Source organism: Pinus tabuliformis, chromosome 4_2 (assembly GCF_031772625.1).
Source record: "Pinus tabuliformis cultivar Carrire ecotype Pingquan chromosome 4_2, CPIR1, whole genome shotgun sequence".
NCBI classification, from domain to species: domain Eukaryota; kingdom Viridiplantae; phylum Streptophyta; class Pinopsida; order Pinales; family Pinaceae; genus Pinus; species Pinus tabuliformis.
This window is the reverse complement of record NC_142304.1, coordinates 133,927,552-133,948,158: the sequence shown is the minus strand read 5'-3', so window position 1 is coordinate 133,948,158 and position 20,607 is coordinate 133,927,552. Positions and strand designations below refer to the sequence as shown.

General features: G+C 36.7%; 1 protein-coding gene across 5 annotated transcripts in view; it reads left to right on the top strand.

Annotated features, from left to right (window-relative positions):
- The window catches only part of LOC149168589 (GTPase activating protein 1-like), a 187,737-nt gene that overhangs the window by 46,336 nt on the left and 120,794 nt on the right, over window positions 1-20,607 (top strand). For 4 of the 5 annotated variants that reach the window (XM_089428322.1, XM_089428321.1, XM_089428320.1 and 1 more), the window contains exon 3: window positions 3,208-3,303. The exons of the other annotated variant lie outside the window; for it this stretch is intronic. In XM_089428322.1, the coding sequence (XP_089284448.1) occupies window positions 3,208-3,303 (96 nt within the window). The remainder of the gene's footprint in view (window positions 1-3,207; window positions 3,304-20,607) is intronic. 5 annotated transcript variants of the gene reach the window in all.

Genomic DNA, 20,607 nt, shown 5'->3' with positions numbered 1-20,607 from the left:
AAATATGAGAGGCAAATACTTCAAAGAATTAAAATGCTCAAATGAGTTTGAGGAATCTGACACAATTCCAACAATATAGTAGTCTGATTCGGTTTTAGGAAATGATAACACCTGTCTCAAAAAGTAACCTAGCCTTCAAGTAGAACTCGACCCCAACAGATAATCTCAGTCTAATAGATAAATTCAGGTTTTGGCAAATGAATTTGGCTGCGACAGATAAAATGGGCTCCGAAAAATAAACTCATCCCAACAAATAAACTTGGCCCCAATAGATAAATCTGGCTCCAGCAAATAAATTGGGCTGTGACAATTAAACTCAGCCCAACAAATAAACTCAGCTCCAATAATAAATTTGGGTTTGGCAAATAAACTTGGCCTAATAGACAAATCTGGCTCTAGTAAATAAACTCGACCTAATAGCCCTATCTGGCTTCGACAAATAATTATGATAAATGGAACAATAATACGGCTTCAACAAATAAAATTTCTTCAGAAAATCTCCAGAAGTGATTTTGCTGAAATTTTAATAAAGACAACCACTTAATCACAATTTTTTCATTGAAAAATGTCACAACGGGAAACCCAACCAAATGTTTTAATAATACTGAGGAATAATCTCTCTTTTTTTCGTTGACTTAGAAAATTTAATCAACGACTTCATCAATAAATTCAATTGCTGCAAAATAATTCAACCCAACAAGAGAAATTCAACTTGGCAAGAGAAATTTGGCACAACAAGATAAATTCAGCCCAACAGAATAATTTTGGCCCAAAAAAATGAATTCGGCCCAACCAGATAAATATGGCCCAACAAAATAATTTTGGCCTTGCAAAAGAATTTCAGCACAACAAGATAAATTCGTCCCAACAAAATAATTTTGGCCCTGCAAGAGAAATTCAGCACAACAAGATAAATTCGGTCCAACAAAATAATTTCGGCCTAGCAAAATAATTTTGGCGTAGTAGAATAAATTCGGCCCAATAAATAAATTTGTCTAAGCAAGATCATTAATTTTAGCTCTGCAAACCAATATTACTCTGTCCAATATGTTCTCTTTAGCACTTTGAGAAATCACCTACAACAATTGTTTGCCAGCAAATAGATTAAGAAATTTAACTGATGAACTTGGCTCCTTTATTTTTTTTAGGAGCAATACAACAACTTTGATTTTAACCCACAACTAGCCAAAATCATGCTCTGATACCACTGTAATATCCCGATTTATTTATTTTCTAAAATTTCAATAATTTTTTCTTCTTTAGCATTCTTCAGAAAATTTCACAAATAATTTGCCGCAAAAAATTTACATCATGGCACTTTGCAACAACTAAGCAAAGAAATACAAAGACAATATAGATCAGAAAATCAGCGTTATTTTATTTACTGGAATAAGATATTACATGCCAAATCTGGATCAAAACCTGAGAAACAACGGCAAAAATCTGAGATGTCTGATAATGGCTGAAGATCTACTCCCAAATAGACAATATGACCTCCAAGAACTAATGCTACAATGCTGGTCCTGGCCTCCAAAACAACTAATGGAAATAACACCCAATTGGAGATTTGTGTGATCCCCACTCCATTCTGCTGATAACACTGAAACTCCGTGAGATTTCTGGATGAAATCTCCTCAACAGTGGGTTGGGTTTTCGTTCAAGTCACAATAGGAAACCCAATTGTTTTTGTCATGGGGCTTACTAAAGTTGAGAACAACGTTCCCAAAATCTCTCCAACAAGAAAATATCACAACTCCAAGATGTCCCAAATGATTTGCTTCCCTTCCTTTTAAAGATCAAATGGATCTCTCTCCAACCTTCTAGAAGTACTTTATTTTATTATTTTATTTCCATTCTAGAATATTCTCCCCTTTACTTTATTTAAGTGACTTTTATTTTATTTTATTTAAGTCACTTTTCTCCCTTTTGGCCTTTTTCTTCAATTAAGCATTTTCCCCTTTTTAATTAATTGAGTGACTAATTAAAGTCACTTTTAATCTAAGAAAATGGTAAATCTGCCTCTATGATCTCTTTGGCCATTGAAGGTCACTTTTCACCATTCCATCCTGTAGATCTCCTCATTTCGGTTCCAACGAGCTATTATACTAAAGTGTTTCTCCAGATAACCTGCTCTCAACAACACCTTTACTGTATACAATTAAAATATACTGAAAATAACTTTGTTTTACGGGAGTCGTCAGAATGCGACAAAACCAGGAATGAATTGCGTGGAACTGCTCCCGATGGTGAAATATAGTAAGCGAACTCCATTGGACCCATAAAACTCCTCCAAAACCCTCCGGGTCCTCTGAGGATGTAATCTCGTTCCTATAAACTGACTGTCACCAACCCTAGAAGTCCATCTTGACTGCATCATAACGGAAACTGAAAATGGTGACACTACAGAGACCTGCACAGAGATACGGAAAAAAATCGTTTTGTAATTGAAATTAGTGAATCCCCTTCTAACTCCTTCATTGTTTCTCTCTTTCCCAATAAACTAGAGACAACAACTGAAGAAATTCAAAATAGATCCATAAGCTCCAACAAGTCAATGCCATGTAATATCACAGAGCAGATATCGATCTTGTAAATATCTGTACTAATAGACAACTCTCATCCATCCAGCATTTTGCCCCTAAAAACTTATGAGCAGAGATAAATAAAGTCCAGGCTTCCTTTCATCTCGTTCTAACCTGAACATGACTGCTTTAACCTTTAATTTATTCAACAAAAGTAGCTATTCAAAATAAGATATTTTGGGTTTAATTTTAGTAAGCAATATTCTACTAAACAATATCAATGTCCTGCCTATTTCAAATTACTTTCGGTCTGCCTACATGAATGATTCTTACTGAGATCAGAGGGTTCTTTCTAACTGGTTTGTTTTCTTAGATTCAAGACAATAGCTATGAGGAGCTTCTCACGTGTATCCTTATATTGGATTACTTCGATGACACTGTGACATGTCAATAGAAGTTGTTAATTTCTTTGTTGTTATGATTTCATCTTTGTCATTTGACTCGAACACAAAATTTCATTCTCTTTACTCTTTATATTAAAAAGATATTTTGTGTTTTTTTTCTCTCTACTGACTTTTCATTTAAGAAATAAAAAGCCTGTCAGGATTTTTCAAAAATGAAAAAAAGCTTGCCCAGATACTCTGCCAAGTATAATTACATGGATGTGTTCTAACATTTTGTGCAGACAGTTAAGACACGAGTAATTAAGAGGGACCTTAATCCATTTTGGGATGAAGAATTAACGCTATCTATACCAAATCCAACTCCACCACTGAAACTGGTAAGTTCTTCATTTTATTTAATGACCATAAGCAGTACAATTTGACAACATAATGTAATAAATAGAGTTATGCTTTTGAACTTCACTGTGGGGTATTTTCAAGCTCCTGTATCCTAAGAAGTGTTGTGTGACCTATGAATAACATTTCAAAAGAAATAGCAAGCTGCCATAGCTGGTGGGCAGGAGCCTAATTACTCAATTGCAATGATTACAACTACAACTACATCTTACATATAAGCAAAAGAAAAAAACTTCAAACTGACTGAAATTATTAGAAACTTGAGAAGAGCATATTTATCTATTGTGTCTGTCTTCTGCGAATCATGGTTGTTCATCACAGATCTCAGCTACAAGGGAGTTCCATATGAGTCCATCTATATTCTCAGTGTTGGTCTGATTCAATTACTTGGATTCTACTGTTTGCAGAATTCACGTTTACCAAGTGTCTCTTCCTCAAATTGACATCACGTATGTCTAATAACTGGATTGAAGGATTCTAGTTTCTCAAGGGCCTTCCACATCCCTTCCTAATGCCGTTTTCTAAACCTATTGACCAGTTGTCTAGATGCCATTCACCGACAGTTGATTTCACTAATTCTAGGATCTTGCAATTCAAGGAATTGCAACTACTTTGAGAGCAGTCTTGAACCACTGCTTCAATCATTACAGTGTACATTCCTGTTCAACCAGGTCTACACCCTGCTTATCCTGTTATCCAGCATTAGAGACTGTGCCTGTAGTTGGAGCTAGCATAGCAGGAGCATATTCTCCTACATCATAGTTCTTACTCCCCAGGTGAACAACAGAGGACCCTTCCTTTAGAATATGCTCCTCATAGAAGTATTTGAGATTGGGGAATCGTCTTGTTCACCATGATGAGATAGAGTTCCCTGGGAAGACACGAAGACACCACGATGGCTACGACATGTTAATTAATGTGCCTTTTTGTCTGACCTCAACTTTCACTCTCTGCAATCATTGACAAGGGAGGGATCAGTCCGAACATTTATATTTGGGATGAGTAATAAGTAGCCAGATGATCCTCTTCGGTTAATTGTAATATTAAAGACCTTTGATACCTTCCAATAATCTGGCGTCCTATAAAAAATTCTCAAGTACTTCTTAGGTGGCTGATTTTTGAATCGCTTTTATTCTCTTAACATTCCAATTAGAGCTTGAACCTTCTTTAATTGGCAGGAAGGGCAAATAAGTCCATGTTCAAGAACCATCAGATTCAATGCTAAATCAACTGTTAAAGTTTACTGTTTCTGCTACATGAAGAATTGAGATAACTGGCAGGTAATTTGTAGTATCCTGATTGTGGCTATGTAAATGCATGTCAATATTAAGGCTCATGTAATGGGAATGCAGCTCTGAGGGAGCTCAAGGTCAGGGCCCCCTTGAATGATGCAATATAATATTTAGTTTTTTTAACATATGCACTTTGGGCAAGGTCCATGATTTTGATATGAAATAAATTAAAGAAAAAGGACAAGTGATTCTAATGGCTTTTGGACTAAGTAAGAGAGGTGCATATTGACTTGACAAGTGGCACTTGTCCAACTGCTTATCGCTATTGTAGCAGGTCAATCACCTCATAAATCCATCAAGGAAGGTGCACCACTTCATTGCTTGCAGTAATTGGTTAGAATATTAGGAGGTGACAAGCGGCAAGTGCTACTGTATCCTAAAATAACTGGAGGAAAACACCCACCAATCATTCCTACTACTCAATGAATCATCTCGTTGACTTCTTATCAATCACTTTATTGAGACTTCACTCCCGTTGATGGGTGGTAACCAGGCTAAACCATTGGCTGTCTACTATAGTATACCTGAACCGCTAAGGACATCAAGTATTAAGTTTTAACATATCACATGTAGCTGGCCTGGGGGCTTGACCACAAGATCTCTTATTTACAGTTCACAGCACTCAGCCACTAGACCTAACCCAATGGACATCCATTTTGGACATTTTATGATTATAATATTGTAACATATAGAGTGTACAACATGTACACATTTACGACATTTCTCTTTTGCATTGTCTTGTTTGTGAGAGCATTCCCATTGTTGTTTGTGTGCAAATATCATTTGGTATTAAAACCTAGGCCAGGTTTATGGAGTGCTGCAATCCTGGAGCTTTCTCCTTCTCCAGAATTAAACTTTGAACCCTGTGTCTCTGCCAATCTTTGTCATGTTTTCTTCGATTGAGTAGTGTTCGCAAGATTTATTTGTGGTCTCTGTTAGGAAGTCTTACAATAGATTATTGGCACATCCTCTCTACGATCATTCAAATTTCTCTTGATTAGTTGATTTTTTCTGTCTAAAAATTTTCATATAGGTTTCTTCTCTCGCTGTACACAATTCTGCACATTTTGGTCTTTTTCCATTCAAAGAGTTTCTATAACCAACAGAAGAATCTCTTAGACCAATGAAATTCTCATCCAGGAGCAATCTTCCAAAACTATTGGAAGGGATACCAGAAGTTGGAACACATGAAATTCCATGGCTGTCCTAATACAAATTTTCAGTGCCAAAATTTGTAGAATGTTTCTGGACACTTGCATTTCTTTTCATTTTGGACCCATTCTGCTTATTCTGTCTCCTTTCCGGTGGAGTATTTTCCCAGACTAGTGGAGTTTGTTTGTCACATGGCACCACTGTGTGACACGAACCCCTTGTAGGAGTTCAAAAATCAATCTTTTCTGCTGAAGAACAATGATAAAAGAATAAAGTCCTATCAGATCAACCAGTAGAAGAATGACTTTAGTTGGCAGAATGATGTTGAAATCTCATTGAGCATATGGAACAATTGATTTAGTAGCGAAAACAACAAAATGAGGTCCAGGCAAAGCTCATGCAGGACATTATGTGAATCTTTTGATAGATAATGATCGCCTTGTTGTTGCACAAAGTGTCTAGGCACTGCGACAACGCTCAGAGTAAGGGCTGTCACTCTAATCCTTACTTACTCTGTTTAGACTCTCTCCTAGACAAGTCAAAAGGGGTAGTCCCTAGGGTGAATGAATGAGGATACCCTGTTGAACATAGGCTCTAGGAGACTTAAGGATGAACAACTTGTAGAATATAGAATAAGTCTTGGTTAACCAAGATGGATAGATCAAACAATTAAGACAAATAAAGCACTATCACAAGATAGAAATGATTTTAGACCAGTGCCTTAATATTCAATTAACCATAAACTAAATGAAAACAAGTTATCCAGAGCAATTTATAAATGTGATGAAAGTGACGATCATGAACGATTAAATGTAAATGCTCAAAACTTTATCATGCAAGATATTCTAGCAATTAAATAACATGAAGATCTATGAAATTTATTTGCTAAGCAATGATTGTAGATTTAAAATGATTTTCTTCAATAACCCAAATCTAGAAAAAATTATCTTTCTCCTATAGTCAATCTTTAGATATGATTCTGAAACATTAATCGGGTTTGACAATAGAGATCAATACCATAATATTCTCTCTTTAAAATATTATACTTAACACAAAAAGACACCAAGGAACTTTAGACTAGAATTTAATTATCCCTTAGGTAAATTTTTAATGTGTTAAGCTTATGAAGCAAATTTAATGTGGCAAAAATTAAAATTTGTTTAATGTGACCAAATATAAAAATCAAAAGAACTTAATTGAATTTAAATTTTTAATGGGCCGTAGGCCACATAAAAATTATTTTTTTTTAAATGTGAAAGCTTAAGTTCTGCTTTTGATTTATTTCATTGGCAATTTCAAAGTCACAAAAAATGATTTTTTTTTTTTAGTTTTTATTTTAAACAAAAAACAAAATATCATGAAAATCAAAATAAAAGAAAATAAAAATAAAAAAATGAAATGAAATTTGAAATTAAAAAGAATCGAAGTAAAAAATTTAAATTTTGAGACTTTTTAATTTAAATAAAACAAAAAAATAAGAAGTCAGAAATTAAAGGCCACAAACAAAAAAAGAAATCGAAATGATGTCAAAACCTAACCCTAAAATGAAATACAAAAAAAAAGTAAAAAGGTAAAGGGAAATTAAAATGTTTTGTTGTTTGTGCGTGTGCAGGTTGGACTGGTGGTGGCAAGGATGGAGGAAGTGGACTCGCACAGGTTTGTAGGTAGAGGAGCCTAGGCGGAGGAGCGAGGAGCTGCGAATGCAAGGGAGAATGATGCAAGTTTGGAGAGGAAAAGAAGACTGCAAGCAAGGGAGATGGGATGGAGCAACAATCGGGCTTGAAGAGGAGGCTGCGAGGGGATGGCAGGTCGAAGAGAACGACGACAAAGGAGAGGAAAGGAGGATGCTGAATGAGGAAAGAGACACGCAGAGGTTGTGGACATGAATAGTGAAGGAAACTCGAGGAAGAAGAGCAGAGAGGGTTTTGTAGGTGCAACAAAGGAGGCTGCAGATTCGAGGAGGAGAAGAAAATGCAGAGAAAAGGAAAACACAGGCAACAACAATTTACGAAAATTTTCTAGAGAAAAAAATGTAGTAAGATGGAGGGAAGATTACAGATAAAGAATGAAAAACCCCAAGCAGCAAAATAAAGTTCGAAATTTTCCAAAGAAAGAAAAACACAACCAAACGCTGGTAGCCCAAAACCTTTAAAAAAATTTCCCAGAATTTTTTGATTAAAGTGATATTCTTCTGCTTCAGATTTGTCCTTGAAGTACTTATAAAATCTCCAGATTTAAATTTTAAAACGCTCAGACTGTAAAATTTTCTGAAAAACTGTCCCTGCAAAATGATATCGAGGATAGATCTTACCATCTAGGGCCTAGATTCGGCTTCAAATAAATTTTTCCTTTCACATTTGTACCTGCAATAATAGAAACAAAACACCCAAACGATATATACAATGATGAAATTAAAAACCCCAAAAACCCAGTTAGATAATTACAATAATTACAAGCTGAAGGCTCTAGGTAGCCAGATCTATCATTATGCTGCACAAAAATAAAAAAATAAATAACCATTTTTTTTTAAAGGAGGTGCTAACTTGAAACCCTCATGCATAACAAAACAAATTTTTTATGATAAGCCCGTAGCTAATTTCGCTAGGCTCTTCAAGAAACAAAGATCGGGAGTTGGCTGGTTGAATTGAAAACTTCCCTTAACGCTCGATAATCTATCTCAAGATTTCTCTGTAAAACTCAATCCAACCATAAAATATAGAGTGAGAAAATAAAATAAAATTCAGACAAATAGAGATCCCTGCTATTATGTTCAAAATTCAAATTATTATTCAAACCCTAACCACTGAGCAAGTTGCCTGTACTCAAATCATTCTTCAGAAGCTATCATCAATGGCTTTAAAAAAAATCATGCATGAAAATAAAACGTCTTACAGTATTCCCATGAAGAGTAATACCAGCAGAATTTAACCCCAAAGTCTTTCTTTATTATCCAGAAAAAGATTACACAAGAGCTTCTTGCTAAGCACACGACTCAGAGATCGGATGGATCGACTGACAAATGACTTCCTATTTAAAGATAAATCCTCCAACGGCTGGTTCGAGTGATCCTCGTCAAAGTAATCTCGATCATTGATGAAGATCAAAATTTCTTCTAATTTCATTTGTCAGAATATTTAATTTTTTGAGTAAATTCGAAATTTTCATCTAAATGCATTTAATTAACTCAAAAATAGAAATTTTGAGTTAATTTCCCCAAAAAATTGACTTTGACTTAATTCCTAGGAATTAAAAGCTTAAAATTTATCAAATTAATTAATTTATCTTAGTCCGGGGACCTCTTAAAATTTAATTTTTTAGGACCGACGAATTTTGCCTTTGGAGAATTTAAATTTACCTAGGACTCAGAATTAATTAAATTTCTGGCTTAGGATTTTAATTAATTTTGGGCTAGAAAATTTAATTAATTGACCTTTGAGAGGATAAATTATTTTTCCATTCCTCGAGACACTTTGCATCATGATTTTCATATTTTTTACATCATAAGAGGGAAACCCATTTGTAATAGACCCTCACAGCCTACCCATTTCTTCGACACAAATATAATCCAGCAGACTAAGCAATTTGTAATAAAATAACCTAACCAAATATTTAGGATTATTCCCAAATTGATTTTACATAGATTCGATCTAGAACACTAGGAGTTGTCTAAGATCCTAGCGACAAAATCCATTCCAGCTTTGAGGTAAGACTAGAGGGAGAAACTCTGCTGATTATTCAAAAATGAATCGATAATACGAAAAACCTCCTAGAATGGAGATTGTCACTAGAAAGGTAGGTTTACCTAGGTCGTTACATACATGACACGGGTCTGGCGAGATTATTTACATTATAAACATGCATAATGGGTTTACATAACATCTTGGAAGTCAGGCTGATGATGGTAGCTGGACGGCACAGACACATCGATCAGGCGCTACCCCTTTTCCGAAAAAAGGGGGTGTATTGCTATGGGCTGTTGACACGTAGTGGTCAACACACCCATCCACAACAACTGAAATAGCACCAACTGATGCCCATTGTTCCTCCCTTCACCTAAAAGGCATTTAAATTAGACATCAAATTTTTTATTTTCTTCCTTGATGTTTCCCTCAATGGCATGAAGATGGAAGCGTGGATCCATAATTATGAGGGATACTTCAAGGCTTGGACCAACATGGGCAGACATGGATAGATCATGACCTTTGAAGTTCACTTTGAACTGAAAGCCCTCAATAGTTAGTAGCTTCCAGCCAACAACGTATCAGTGGATGAGATGATTTCAAGGACATTATTGGAAAGCAATTGTACTGTCTCAACTATAGAAGTGCCTTGCTTTCACAATAGCTTTTATCTTTCAAATTCTTGGCTAGATGTAATATCACCAAATAGAGATACTGGAATTTTTTTTTTTAAAACAAGGGCACATCAGAATCTGAAATTTTATTTGCATATAAAATCAGGAATTACAACTATGAAAATTACTTACTGAAATAAACACAAATATGAAACTGTCCTCTATATTTTATCTCTAAATCGGCCTTCAAGCTAAATGAATGATTTAAGCCTAAAAAATATGATGTGCTAGGGTATCACAGACCGAAGCTCTTCCACTGAAACACACCCTTCTCACTAGGGGGAGCCCATATGTCTCTCCGAAACCAGGGCTATTGAAGGTTGTTAGACCTTAAGCCCAAAGTTACAACAACATAGAATAGAAAAATCACAATGTATATCTTTCCCAGCTATCAAAGCGACCTTCTCCTTTTATCAATTATGGAAGTTGAATTATCCATGCAAGACTCTGCCTTCAACTTCCATGCATTTCGGTTAACTGATGGTGAACTAGGATGAGATGGCCATGCGCATGGCTAAGGGAGTACGCTTGAGTTCAACTAAAGTAGAAGTGGAGAGAAGAAGCATGCGCTTAGTCTAGTGGAGATACTCTTATGTCAAACTGCTGTGAAGTGGTAGAGACAAAGGCATGTGCCTAGTTAACTGGATTACACACTTAATTATCTCCCCATGCATGCACATGTTGTAGTTAACTCCAAGAAAAGTGCTAACTCATTTCTAAATTGGTGCATGTGTCCTATTACCCACCAAAATGGGTAACCCTATAGGAGAAAACTTATCTCCTATTTGTGACAACTAGCCGACCAACCATGTAGCCAATAATCCCTGACAACCACCACTAGTTGATAACATGCCACTATATCTCTGCCACTTGCATTAGCCATATGCTTTTCACCCATCTGGCAAGAGCACATGGACGAAGGTGGGCTTTGTAATGTCCTTTTCCAATTTATTGGCCAAGGGAGGATGAAGTAGCCTATCCAACCCTGTAGGCTATAGTCATTGATAAAGGAGAAAACCATTATCCAATGTTTTGGGGCAACATTGGGTAAATTTTGAGGTAGCTGGGGCAAAAAGCCCAAATTGGTGGTTGCACTTGTAACCCCTCACATTAGAGAGAACCCCATGAGAAATCTTTAAATAAAGGAAAGGTAGTATCAATTGATCATCATCAAGTTTGAATGGGTTTTAAGACCCCTTTTTCCCTTGTCTAGTTTTGGTGGAGGTGATCCTACCCTAGCTAGTCTCTACTGATTTCGGTGGTGAAACATTTTACCCTACTTAGTCTTTTTCATATTCATCTGGCATAATCTTTCAAAGAGAAATCACTCCTATGTGTCTGATAGGCATAGCGAGTCGATTATGTAGCAGTGAGGCATTTGGAGTTTTTTTGTTAGGGGGTTGTAGCACTGCAGCCACAGGCCAAAAACTGGTTGCAAGGCTCAAGGAGAATTACAGGGACATGTTATGAGTTCGTTAAAGAAAACGGGACGCTTGAACCCCTGTAATAGTGAAGTTAGACCTTGGAACAACAAATATTGTTACAACTAGATAAGGTAGTGAATTGTCAATAGTGCACTAATTACTGCTAGGCATTAGATAGTGAGTTTGCAATAGTGTAGAAATAGTAGGATTGGATAAGTAGTTGAAGTGCTGAATATTGATTTTTCAAATCAGAATTACACTGGTGGATTATTGGTTAAATAAACCTACTGTTCATTTGGCAATCAATCCTAGCTTATTGTAGTTTGTGAAGATTATATTACTGTTGAAAGTATTTTTATATATTTCGTACCTACTGTTCAATGAATGGATGAATGTGCACTGCTATTGTATAACTCTTTCTAATTAACTGAAAACCCTAGTCGAAAAGAATAACTTAAGGGCAAAATCCCTTTGGGACATTATAGTGGTATCAAGGCTGTGCATCCTGTCAACTTGTGAGTGTATGCGCCTTGTATGCTTCTAGAAGATACAAGTAACATTACAGTAAAAAAGAAAAGAATTATCCACAGTACAACTATGGAGGATAGGCAAGGATGCTAATAACATATTTCCTACGCTAATCCATGGCCAGATTGAAATAACCAATTTGCTATTACAAGGGAAGCAACAATTATCCCAAGGAAAACAACAAATGACACAACTGATTGTCCAGGCCATAAACAATCTAGTTAATAATGTTGCTAATGGTTTGAATGTTGGTAATAGAGCTAGTGTTGAAGCAAGCAACAACCATGATCCTGGCTCTTTTAATACTTTTGCACAATCTAATGCTAGGGCAGCCAATGGAAGTAATCATAGACCCTTACTTGGTTTTTAGACGGTACGACAACGACAACCCAAGGAGCGACAAAACATAATGGACCCTTTAATAAATATTTTGGGGAGTATGTAGCATTTGAGGAAAATACACGAGCAACCACATCTTTCCAGGAGTATAACATTATTAAATACAAAAGTAGACGTAGGGGACAACATAATCAGGATTTGATGCACAAGGTAGGAAAGTTATCCATTCCCTCTTTTGATGGATCATCTAAATGCTCAACAAGGGCTTGGTACACAAGTTGGACATCTACTTTCAACTTAATCTCATGTAGGAAGCAGGCACTATCTAATTTTCCACATAACATTTGGAAGGGGAGGCACATGGATGGTGGTACCATGGATTGGTCACCTTGGGACACACAAACATCACCTCTTATGCAGGCTTTACATAGAGGTTGATAGATCTATTTGATCAAAGAGACTCAGATATATATTTTAGAGAGTTGGCACAACTCAAATAGACTGGAACACCAAAGGCTTACATCGCAAAACTCGAATAGACAACAGACATGGTGACAAACATATTCGAACAAAGGTTAATTATGCTTTTCACATAAGGGTTAGCCAAACCTCTACATGGTTGGGTTAAGGCCTTAAGGCTTGTTGTTGCTTGGATTGTACAGGCACCACGACAACGCTCAGGATGGGGGTTGTCACTCTGATCCCCGCCCACTCCATTCTAGCTATCTCCCAACAACAGGCTATGGGGGGTAGTCTCTATGGAATGAGGTGAAGGAAAGTAAGTTGAAAAATCAACTTACCTAGGAGACATGGATGAGTGGCCTAGCCACTTGGTTGGACTTAAGTAAGACTATGATTAAATTAGATTTTCTATTATGAGACCAGTGCCTTAATAGAGTCACAAATTCGTGCTTATTATCAATTGAAACCAAATGACCGGATGGACACCCGCTGCTTGAATGATTAACTAACCTATATGATGTGCAAATTTCAACAATATACCAAGATGTCAAATGGAAACAATAGTCAATCAAGATGCTGATAACAGATTTATGACATTGTATCTCAACAATAAATATTCAGAAAATTCAAACTTGATCAATGTTATAACAATAGTAAGAAAATGCTATACCAACAATGCTTATGCTTGCCCAAGATCACAAAAATATGCCAACTTAGAAAATATGTATGTTAGCTTTCTCAAGATATATCTTTTAGTAAATTTTCAGATCTGAAGTATAATTTGCAGTAGTAAGTTAATCCACAGGTCAACAAATAGTGATGTCAACACCAATGCCCAAAAATGCCTAAAAATAGTAAAAATGATCAAACTTAAGAAAAATCAATTTTTAGGATTTTTTTTAGGGCTTGACTAAGAAAATTTCAAATCTGATATACTTATTTCAGTGGTGAAACAGTGACAGATCAACAAGATAAAATTGCCAAAAATAGATAACGTATATTTCCAGAAATGGCAAAATACACTATAACTTGAAAATTTCCAATTTGAGGGCTTTAGGAGAGTTTGATTTAGCAATTTTCAGAATTGATAAGTTTATGACAATAGCATATTAATGACAGAGCAGAAAACTGAAAACACTACAGATAATCCCCACAATGTCTAAAATAGTAAGTTTGCCGAAAAAAATGAAAATTGAGATTTTTTAGACTTTAATTAGGATGTGATTAAGAAATGTTCAGGTCTGCTCTTTTACAGTTATGCTGAAATTTCCAGCAAGCTAAAATGTCAGATCTAGGTCAAATTAGAGATGCCTGCAGCCCAAGTGGCAAAAATTGTGAAAACGAAGATTTTTCAATTCTAAACAATTTTGACCATATAGAATTTGATTTTAGGGCCTAATTATTTGTGATTTAACTACTGTAATGATATTGAAACAAAATGAGGGTTTGGAGGTCAAACGCTAGGCCCAAGGCCTTGAAGATCCCACTGTTGAAAATCCTTGAAATTTTGAGATTACTTTGTTGCTCGCTAGATATGAGTTTTGAGACCTTAATCCTACAAAACCACAATGTATTTAGCCCTAAAACTTCAACTTAGGGTTTTGGGTCAATTTTGGGGCAAAAGAGGCCAAGAATTGGAGAACAAGGCTAAGGAAAGCCAATTTGTAGGGATAAAATGGCTGAAATGATAGATCGGGGGTGAAATGGCAAGAGGAGGCCAAAAATTGAAAACCCGTGTCTGGAAAATTTCAGGATCTGAATTTTGCCATCAAATCTTTAGTAAATGGCACTACAAGAGACTAGATATTATCCTCAAGGGCCTAGATCTAGCTTTTCTCTCATTTGATCCTTTGATCCAACCTGCAACAAATGAAAATAAAAACACCCAAACCCCAAATATATACAAAATAGATCTAAAACTCCAACCCAAGTTAGAAAAAATAAATTACAATTTAAATTTACAAAATATACATGGGTTTTAAATGGATTTTGAGAAAATAAAATTTTCAATATTTTTTACTTGAAGGAATGATTAAAATGCTTTAGGAAAATTAATGATTCACTATTAGCCCAAGTGAAGATTAAAGCCACCATATAAAAAACTAGAGATCCAAGCAACAGGGATTCTTGCCCAAGTTTGTGAACTTGGAGGCCATGGACTGAAGTATTTGCAAAGACTATGTATTTATCTCAAAAAATAATCTCTTAGATCACATGGGGAATCAACCATCTAAGATTAGCCAAAACTGTCAATAGTATGATTTTATCTCCATCTAATGAAAAAAAAGATCTTACCAATATTCAACACAACATAGAGATGCTCATAGTCAGCACATACCACAAATCAATAAGCAAGAACACCTTGAATTGCACCCCAAAGTCTTTTATTATGATAGAAAAAATAGTTCCCAGCGGGACAATAGTTTACACAATGCTTCAACAACAATTCTAGTCAGAGATCAAGATGACTAGAGACTCAAATGACTCTCTAATTTATAGATAAATCCTCCAAATGGAAAAATAACGGCTAGTTTCTTTGATCCTTGTCAAAATAATCTTGGCTGTTGATAAATACTTCAAGATCTTTTAATTTTGGCCCTTGATTTCTTATTTTTGAGGAATTTTCGAATTTATCATTTAATTCCATTTTAATTAGCTCAAAATTAATTATTTAGAGTTAATTTCTTAAAAAATTTGATTTTGACTTAACCACCAAGGTCCAAGAGTTCAAATTTTCTTGAAAAATACAATATTCTCTTGGTGGAAGGCCTTTAAAAATTGATTCTTTCAAGACCCACGAATTTTTCTGTTTGGAGAATTTTTTTTATTTTTATTTTTTTTTCCCCTGGGAAAAAGTCGTAATTTCTATTAGAGTTAAGAAATTACATTTTGTAGATGCCGAAGCATTCATATAGAGGCAGCTGTGCCTGTCAAGTACATAGACTGCTGGAATAGATAGTCAAAATAAAAAAAACACAAGTTGTCTCCACGCAAGGAGCAATGAACCTGTAATATCAGGCAGCAGAAAGAAAATAAGAGCACAAAATGTCAACAAGACAGTTCCTGTGGTGACAGGAAGACAAAAAAACATAATAGTAAAATGTTGTGGCAGCAGGCCGATGTTTTCCTGCCTTTTTTCTTTTCTACTTTGCGCCAGACTCCAGTGCTGATAGTAGGATCAATTATAGCAAGTTGGTTTTCCTCTGTGTACACTGGTTGTTCTTTATCTGAGTCCGATCCTTCGGGGCTATGTGCTCTTTTGGCACCGCTTATTTCCAATTGTAATTCTTGCTGCTGTACCAAGCTATGTGTCTCCAAATTGGGCCTCTCAGTGCCTTCATTAGGCTCTTTCCCTTGTCCCATTTGTACATCTGTGGGTTCTGTGTTTAGTGCCTCCTCCTCCAGTGGTTCCGTATGCTGCCAACCTTTTGGTTTTTTTCTGTTGTTTCTTGTTCCCTTTTGGCTCCCTACTTGTCAATGGACATGCGTATTGCAGGTGCCCTGTCTGCAGGCAGCTGCGACATCTGAAAGCCGTGTTCTCGTAGTCAAGTTTTTGCGTCCACAGTGAATTATTAAAATTCAATGTGATGTGATCTGGAAGTCCTTGACTTAGGTCCACCTCTACACATATTCTAGCATATGTGAATATTCCGCGCATAGCTCTGTCTTCATCTGTTTTAAGATGTTTTCCTAAAGAGTTCCCAATCGCTGTTAAAGCTTTTCAGTGCCAAAAATGTAGTGGGAGGTTATGCAGCCTTACCCAAACAGGTATCGTCGAAACAACCATGGTGTTGGCATCAAAATCCGGGAACCAGGGGGTGATAAAGAGGCCAGCATTGCCCCAAAACCAAGGCCCCTGATTTATGATGTTGTCTCGTTCCATTTCTGTGTTAAATCTGACTATGAAGAAACCCTTAGGGCATAGGTATATTTCACATTTGGTTGACCATGATGTATATACCCATTGATGCAATGCATCCGCTTTGGGCCAATAACCATTAAATCTGCATATAACGGCATTATGTATTAAATCTGAGTATAGATCTGTTACCTCCGGCAGTGTTACAGTAAGTAAAGGTGATTCTTGCTTCTGTTCCACTATGTATGGGCCTGGAAGCTCGGATGTGGGTGCTGGTCTGTGATTCAGTGGTTCCTTTCCTTTAACTGCATCGCGGAAGGATCCTGTGGTTTTTGAGCTGGTTCCCTTACAGCCGCCTCGTAATCTCAAATTGAGTATAATGGTTGAATCATTTGCAACTCCATAGTGCTGGAGTGTGTGGTGGTCCTGCATGCAAAGTCCGAAAAATAAGAGTTTTTGGTATATTGCTGGAGTTCCCAATCTGCTCTGGATCACCTTTTTTAACCCTAAGACATCCATCCCTTCCCTGATCTGTACACAATGGTGTCTACCTTCGACAGATCTGACAAATATTTGATTCAGATCTGACGATCCGACCTTGTACAAACCCCGATCTATATTATTGCTCTTCAGATCTGGCGGATCTGTGGTAATTCTAGAGTTTGAGGGCTTGTTACCTCTTATCTGCAAAGATCTAGCTATCTCTGCCTCCGTGTATCCACTTCCTCCGTCACCATCCATCAAGGATTTATGACCATGGAAACCCTGATACCTGTCTAGAAAAACCTTCTTCATGATGCTCACCTTGCAGATCGTGATGCGCTTGATAAGTTCGTTGAAATCGGGGTGAGTGGAGGCGTATACCCAGTTCCGAGCATCGCTGGCCCACACGCATGCCTCGCCTCCGCTCAGCATGCTGAGATTAAGACTGTGCCGCGGCGTTTTATCTCTCCCATCGATCTGCATCCGCCCCTTCAGATCTATCGTTTGCTGCCTGTGGTCTTCGGTCGACCATGTGTACACGGGCATCAGGCTTCCATCCAATTCTGTGGCGGCTTGGAGCAGGCCATTCTTGCCCAGGAAGCGAAAGCCGAAAACGTCCATTCGAAACCCTAGATACGCCGTTTGCTTCAGAGAAATCTCCCTCTGTTTGGAGAATTTATTTTCCTAGACATTGTAATTTTCAATGTAATTAATTAATTTTTTGGCTTAAGATTTAATTTTATTTTGCTAGAGAAATTAATTAATTTACACGAGGGGATTAATTATTTTTCCAACCCTTTATTACATATGATTTTTTTTTTAAAGACTCAAAGAGGGAATACACATTTGTCTTAGACCCTCAAGACACAAAACTCAGCTGTGACTCAATATGATTTAGTAAACCAAGTAATTTGTAATAAAATAAGTTAGCCAATTACCTTAAATTATTCTCAAACCATTTTTACATTAGACTTGACTAAAACACTAGGACTCACTTAATAATTCGACAATAAATTTCACCCTAGCTTTGAGGGTTTAAGTTGGAGGGAAAAACTCTTCTGGTTAGCCATGTCGAAAAGCATAGGTAATCAGTGAGGTTAAAAAACCTCCTAGGATGGAATTCATCATCAAATTATAGGCTTACCTAGGTCGTTACATAGAGTCATGGTTTTACTAAGATCATTTACAATATATAACTTGCAAAATGGGATGACTATGACACATGGACTGCTGATATGTGATCCAATCCTTGTTGAAAAAATTGGTACTTCCACTTCCTTGGAGCTTTGACAATTTGAGTGCAACATCTAGCTCCTCAACATAGTGCATACTGAGCCTCTGCTGACTTTTCGGCAAGTCTGTGGGCTGCTTCTCGGATGTTCCACGCTGAGTTTTGAAAATGTTAGGACTGTGACTCATCCGAATATCAAGTTGCTCTCAGCTATTAGATGCATCAAACTTCTTCCTTTTTCTTTTCTTCTGCCTTTTACTTTTCTTCCTGTTGGGATGTGATGTCAATATTGAGATCACTGTAGATTTCTTGTCCCGATTTTGAGAATGCCTGGATGAAGGATTTGATGAATCTGAAGTATGCCCAATCCTATTCTGTATGTACTCGGTCAAAGGTGACACATAAGCTTGATCATTCTTAGCTTTTTTTTCAATTTTGGTACTTCGAGTTGACCTGTATTGAGTGGGGAAGTAACCGCCTGACAATGAGATGAGAACTGCTCTAGCGGACCCGGACACCTGTGAGTCGTGAAAAACCCTTTGTGCTTCCCCTCTGGATCCTTCGGCTTGAGCTGAAGTCCTGAAATCTGTATCTTTTCCATCATTTGCAGCTTATTCTGAAGAATGGTCTTTTCAATTCTAACGACATCCATTTGGTTAGAGTGTTCAACCTTTAGAGCATTGATTTCTTTGGCATGGCTTTCCTCCATGGTGAACAACTTATCCTGAAGGCATATATTACTGGCTTCCATATCCTTAATTACTTTGTCATTATCTGCTTTTATGGTAATCAAATGATCTTGCATATTGGACATCATAGCTTCCATCTCTTGAGCACACTTTTCTTCTATAGCTGACAACCTGCTCTGAAAACTTATTTCCATGTCCTTTATCACTTTATCATGATTTACTTGAATAGAATTCATTTCTTCCTTATGATTTGCTTCCATGGTGATCAGATAACTTTGCATGGAGGCCATCTGATTAGAATGATTAATTTCCATGGTTTTCAGCTCCTTAGCATGTTGCTCTTCTATGGTTAATAATCTGTCCTGAAGACTGACCTCCTGTCATGAATAGAGTTGATTTCTTTCTTATGACTTTCTTTTATGGAGCTTAGCTCCTCAACATGTTCCTCTTCTATGGTATCCACCATGTTCTGAAAGTTGATCCTTTGATTATATTGAGCAACTTCCATTGCCTGTAACCTGTTTCCCATGGAAGTCATTTCTCTGGCGTGATCTGCTATTAGTTTTGCTTGACTAGACTGCATGTCTTTAATCATTTGAGTTAATTCCTTAACAAGACGCTTATCATTTTCCTTTTCATTGTCAAAATGATTAATCTGGTTACTGGTCCTTGCCTCTGTACTATCGAAAATTCTTCTTGCGATGGCACAAGTGGATTCATCATGACAGTGATTACAATATCTACAATATGGCACATTCTCTTGATCACTAACATGGTGTAATTGATTCTCTTGCATCTTCTTTATGAGATTCTGCATATCAGCAAATTGTTTATCCTCCTTAACTTGTATTCTTTTAACGATCTCTATTAATTCTTTAACCTTGTCTTCCTCTTCTAGAGGATCATGAGGATAACCTTGAGTGTTAGTACAACGAAAGGGATGGACAAGTCATCCATGATGACTTGCTAATGGATGTCAGAGAGAGAGATCCTTGTTCAAGAAAATCAAGAGATCCACAAGAAGCGAGCTTCTAACAGAAATTCTTGCAAAAAATGAAAGAAGTGGAGTCGCCACTTGAACATGAATCTGTCTCCAAAATCTAGAAGGCAAAAACCGAAAAGTTAGTTAGGGAAAAGCAGGTGGATATCAAGGAAGGCTTCCTGTCTGAGAAAAATGAATGCTTACTAGAATGTAATTTATTTAACCGAGCTCTGAGAACAGGGTTAAGCAAGCTACCAAGATTCTTTCTAATGTAAGCCTTTGTGAATGGATGAAACAATGGAGTCGCCACTCGAATAGGAAACTGACCCAAATGTCCAGGTGCTAAAGTGAAAATAGAGGAGTGAAAAAGGTGATAAGGAGATTAGTGAATGCGGTGTGAAGAAGATGAAAATGGACCAGAGGATTATGAAGATTAATGAGAATGTCATCAACAACAAGGTCCAATAAATTGGTCCCCGACATTGGCGCC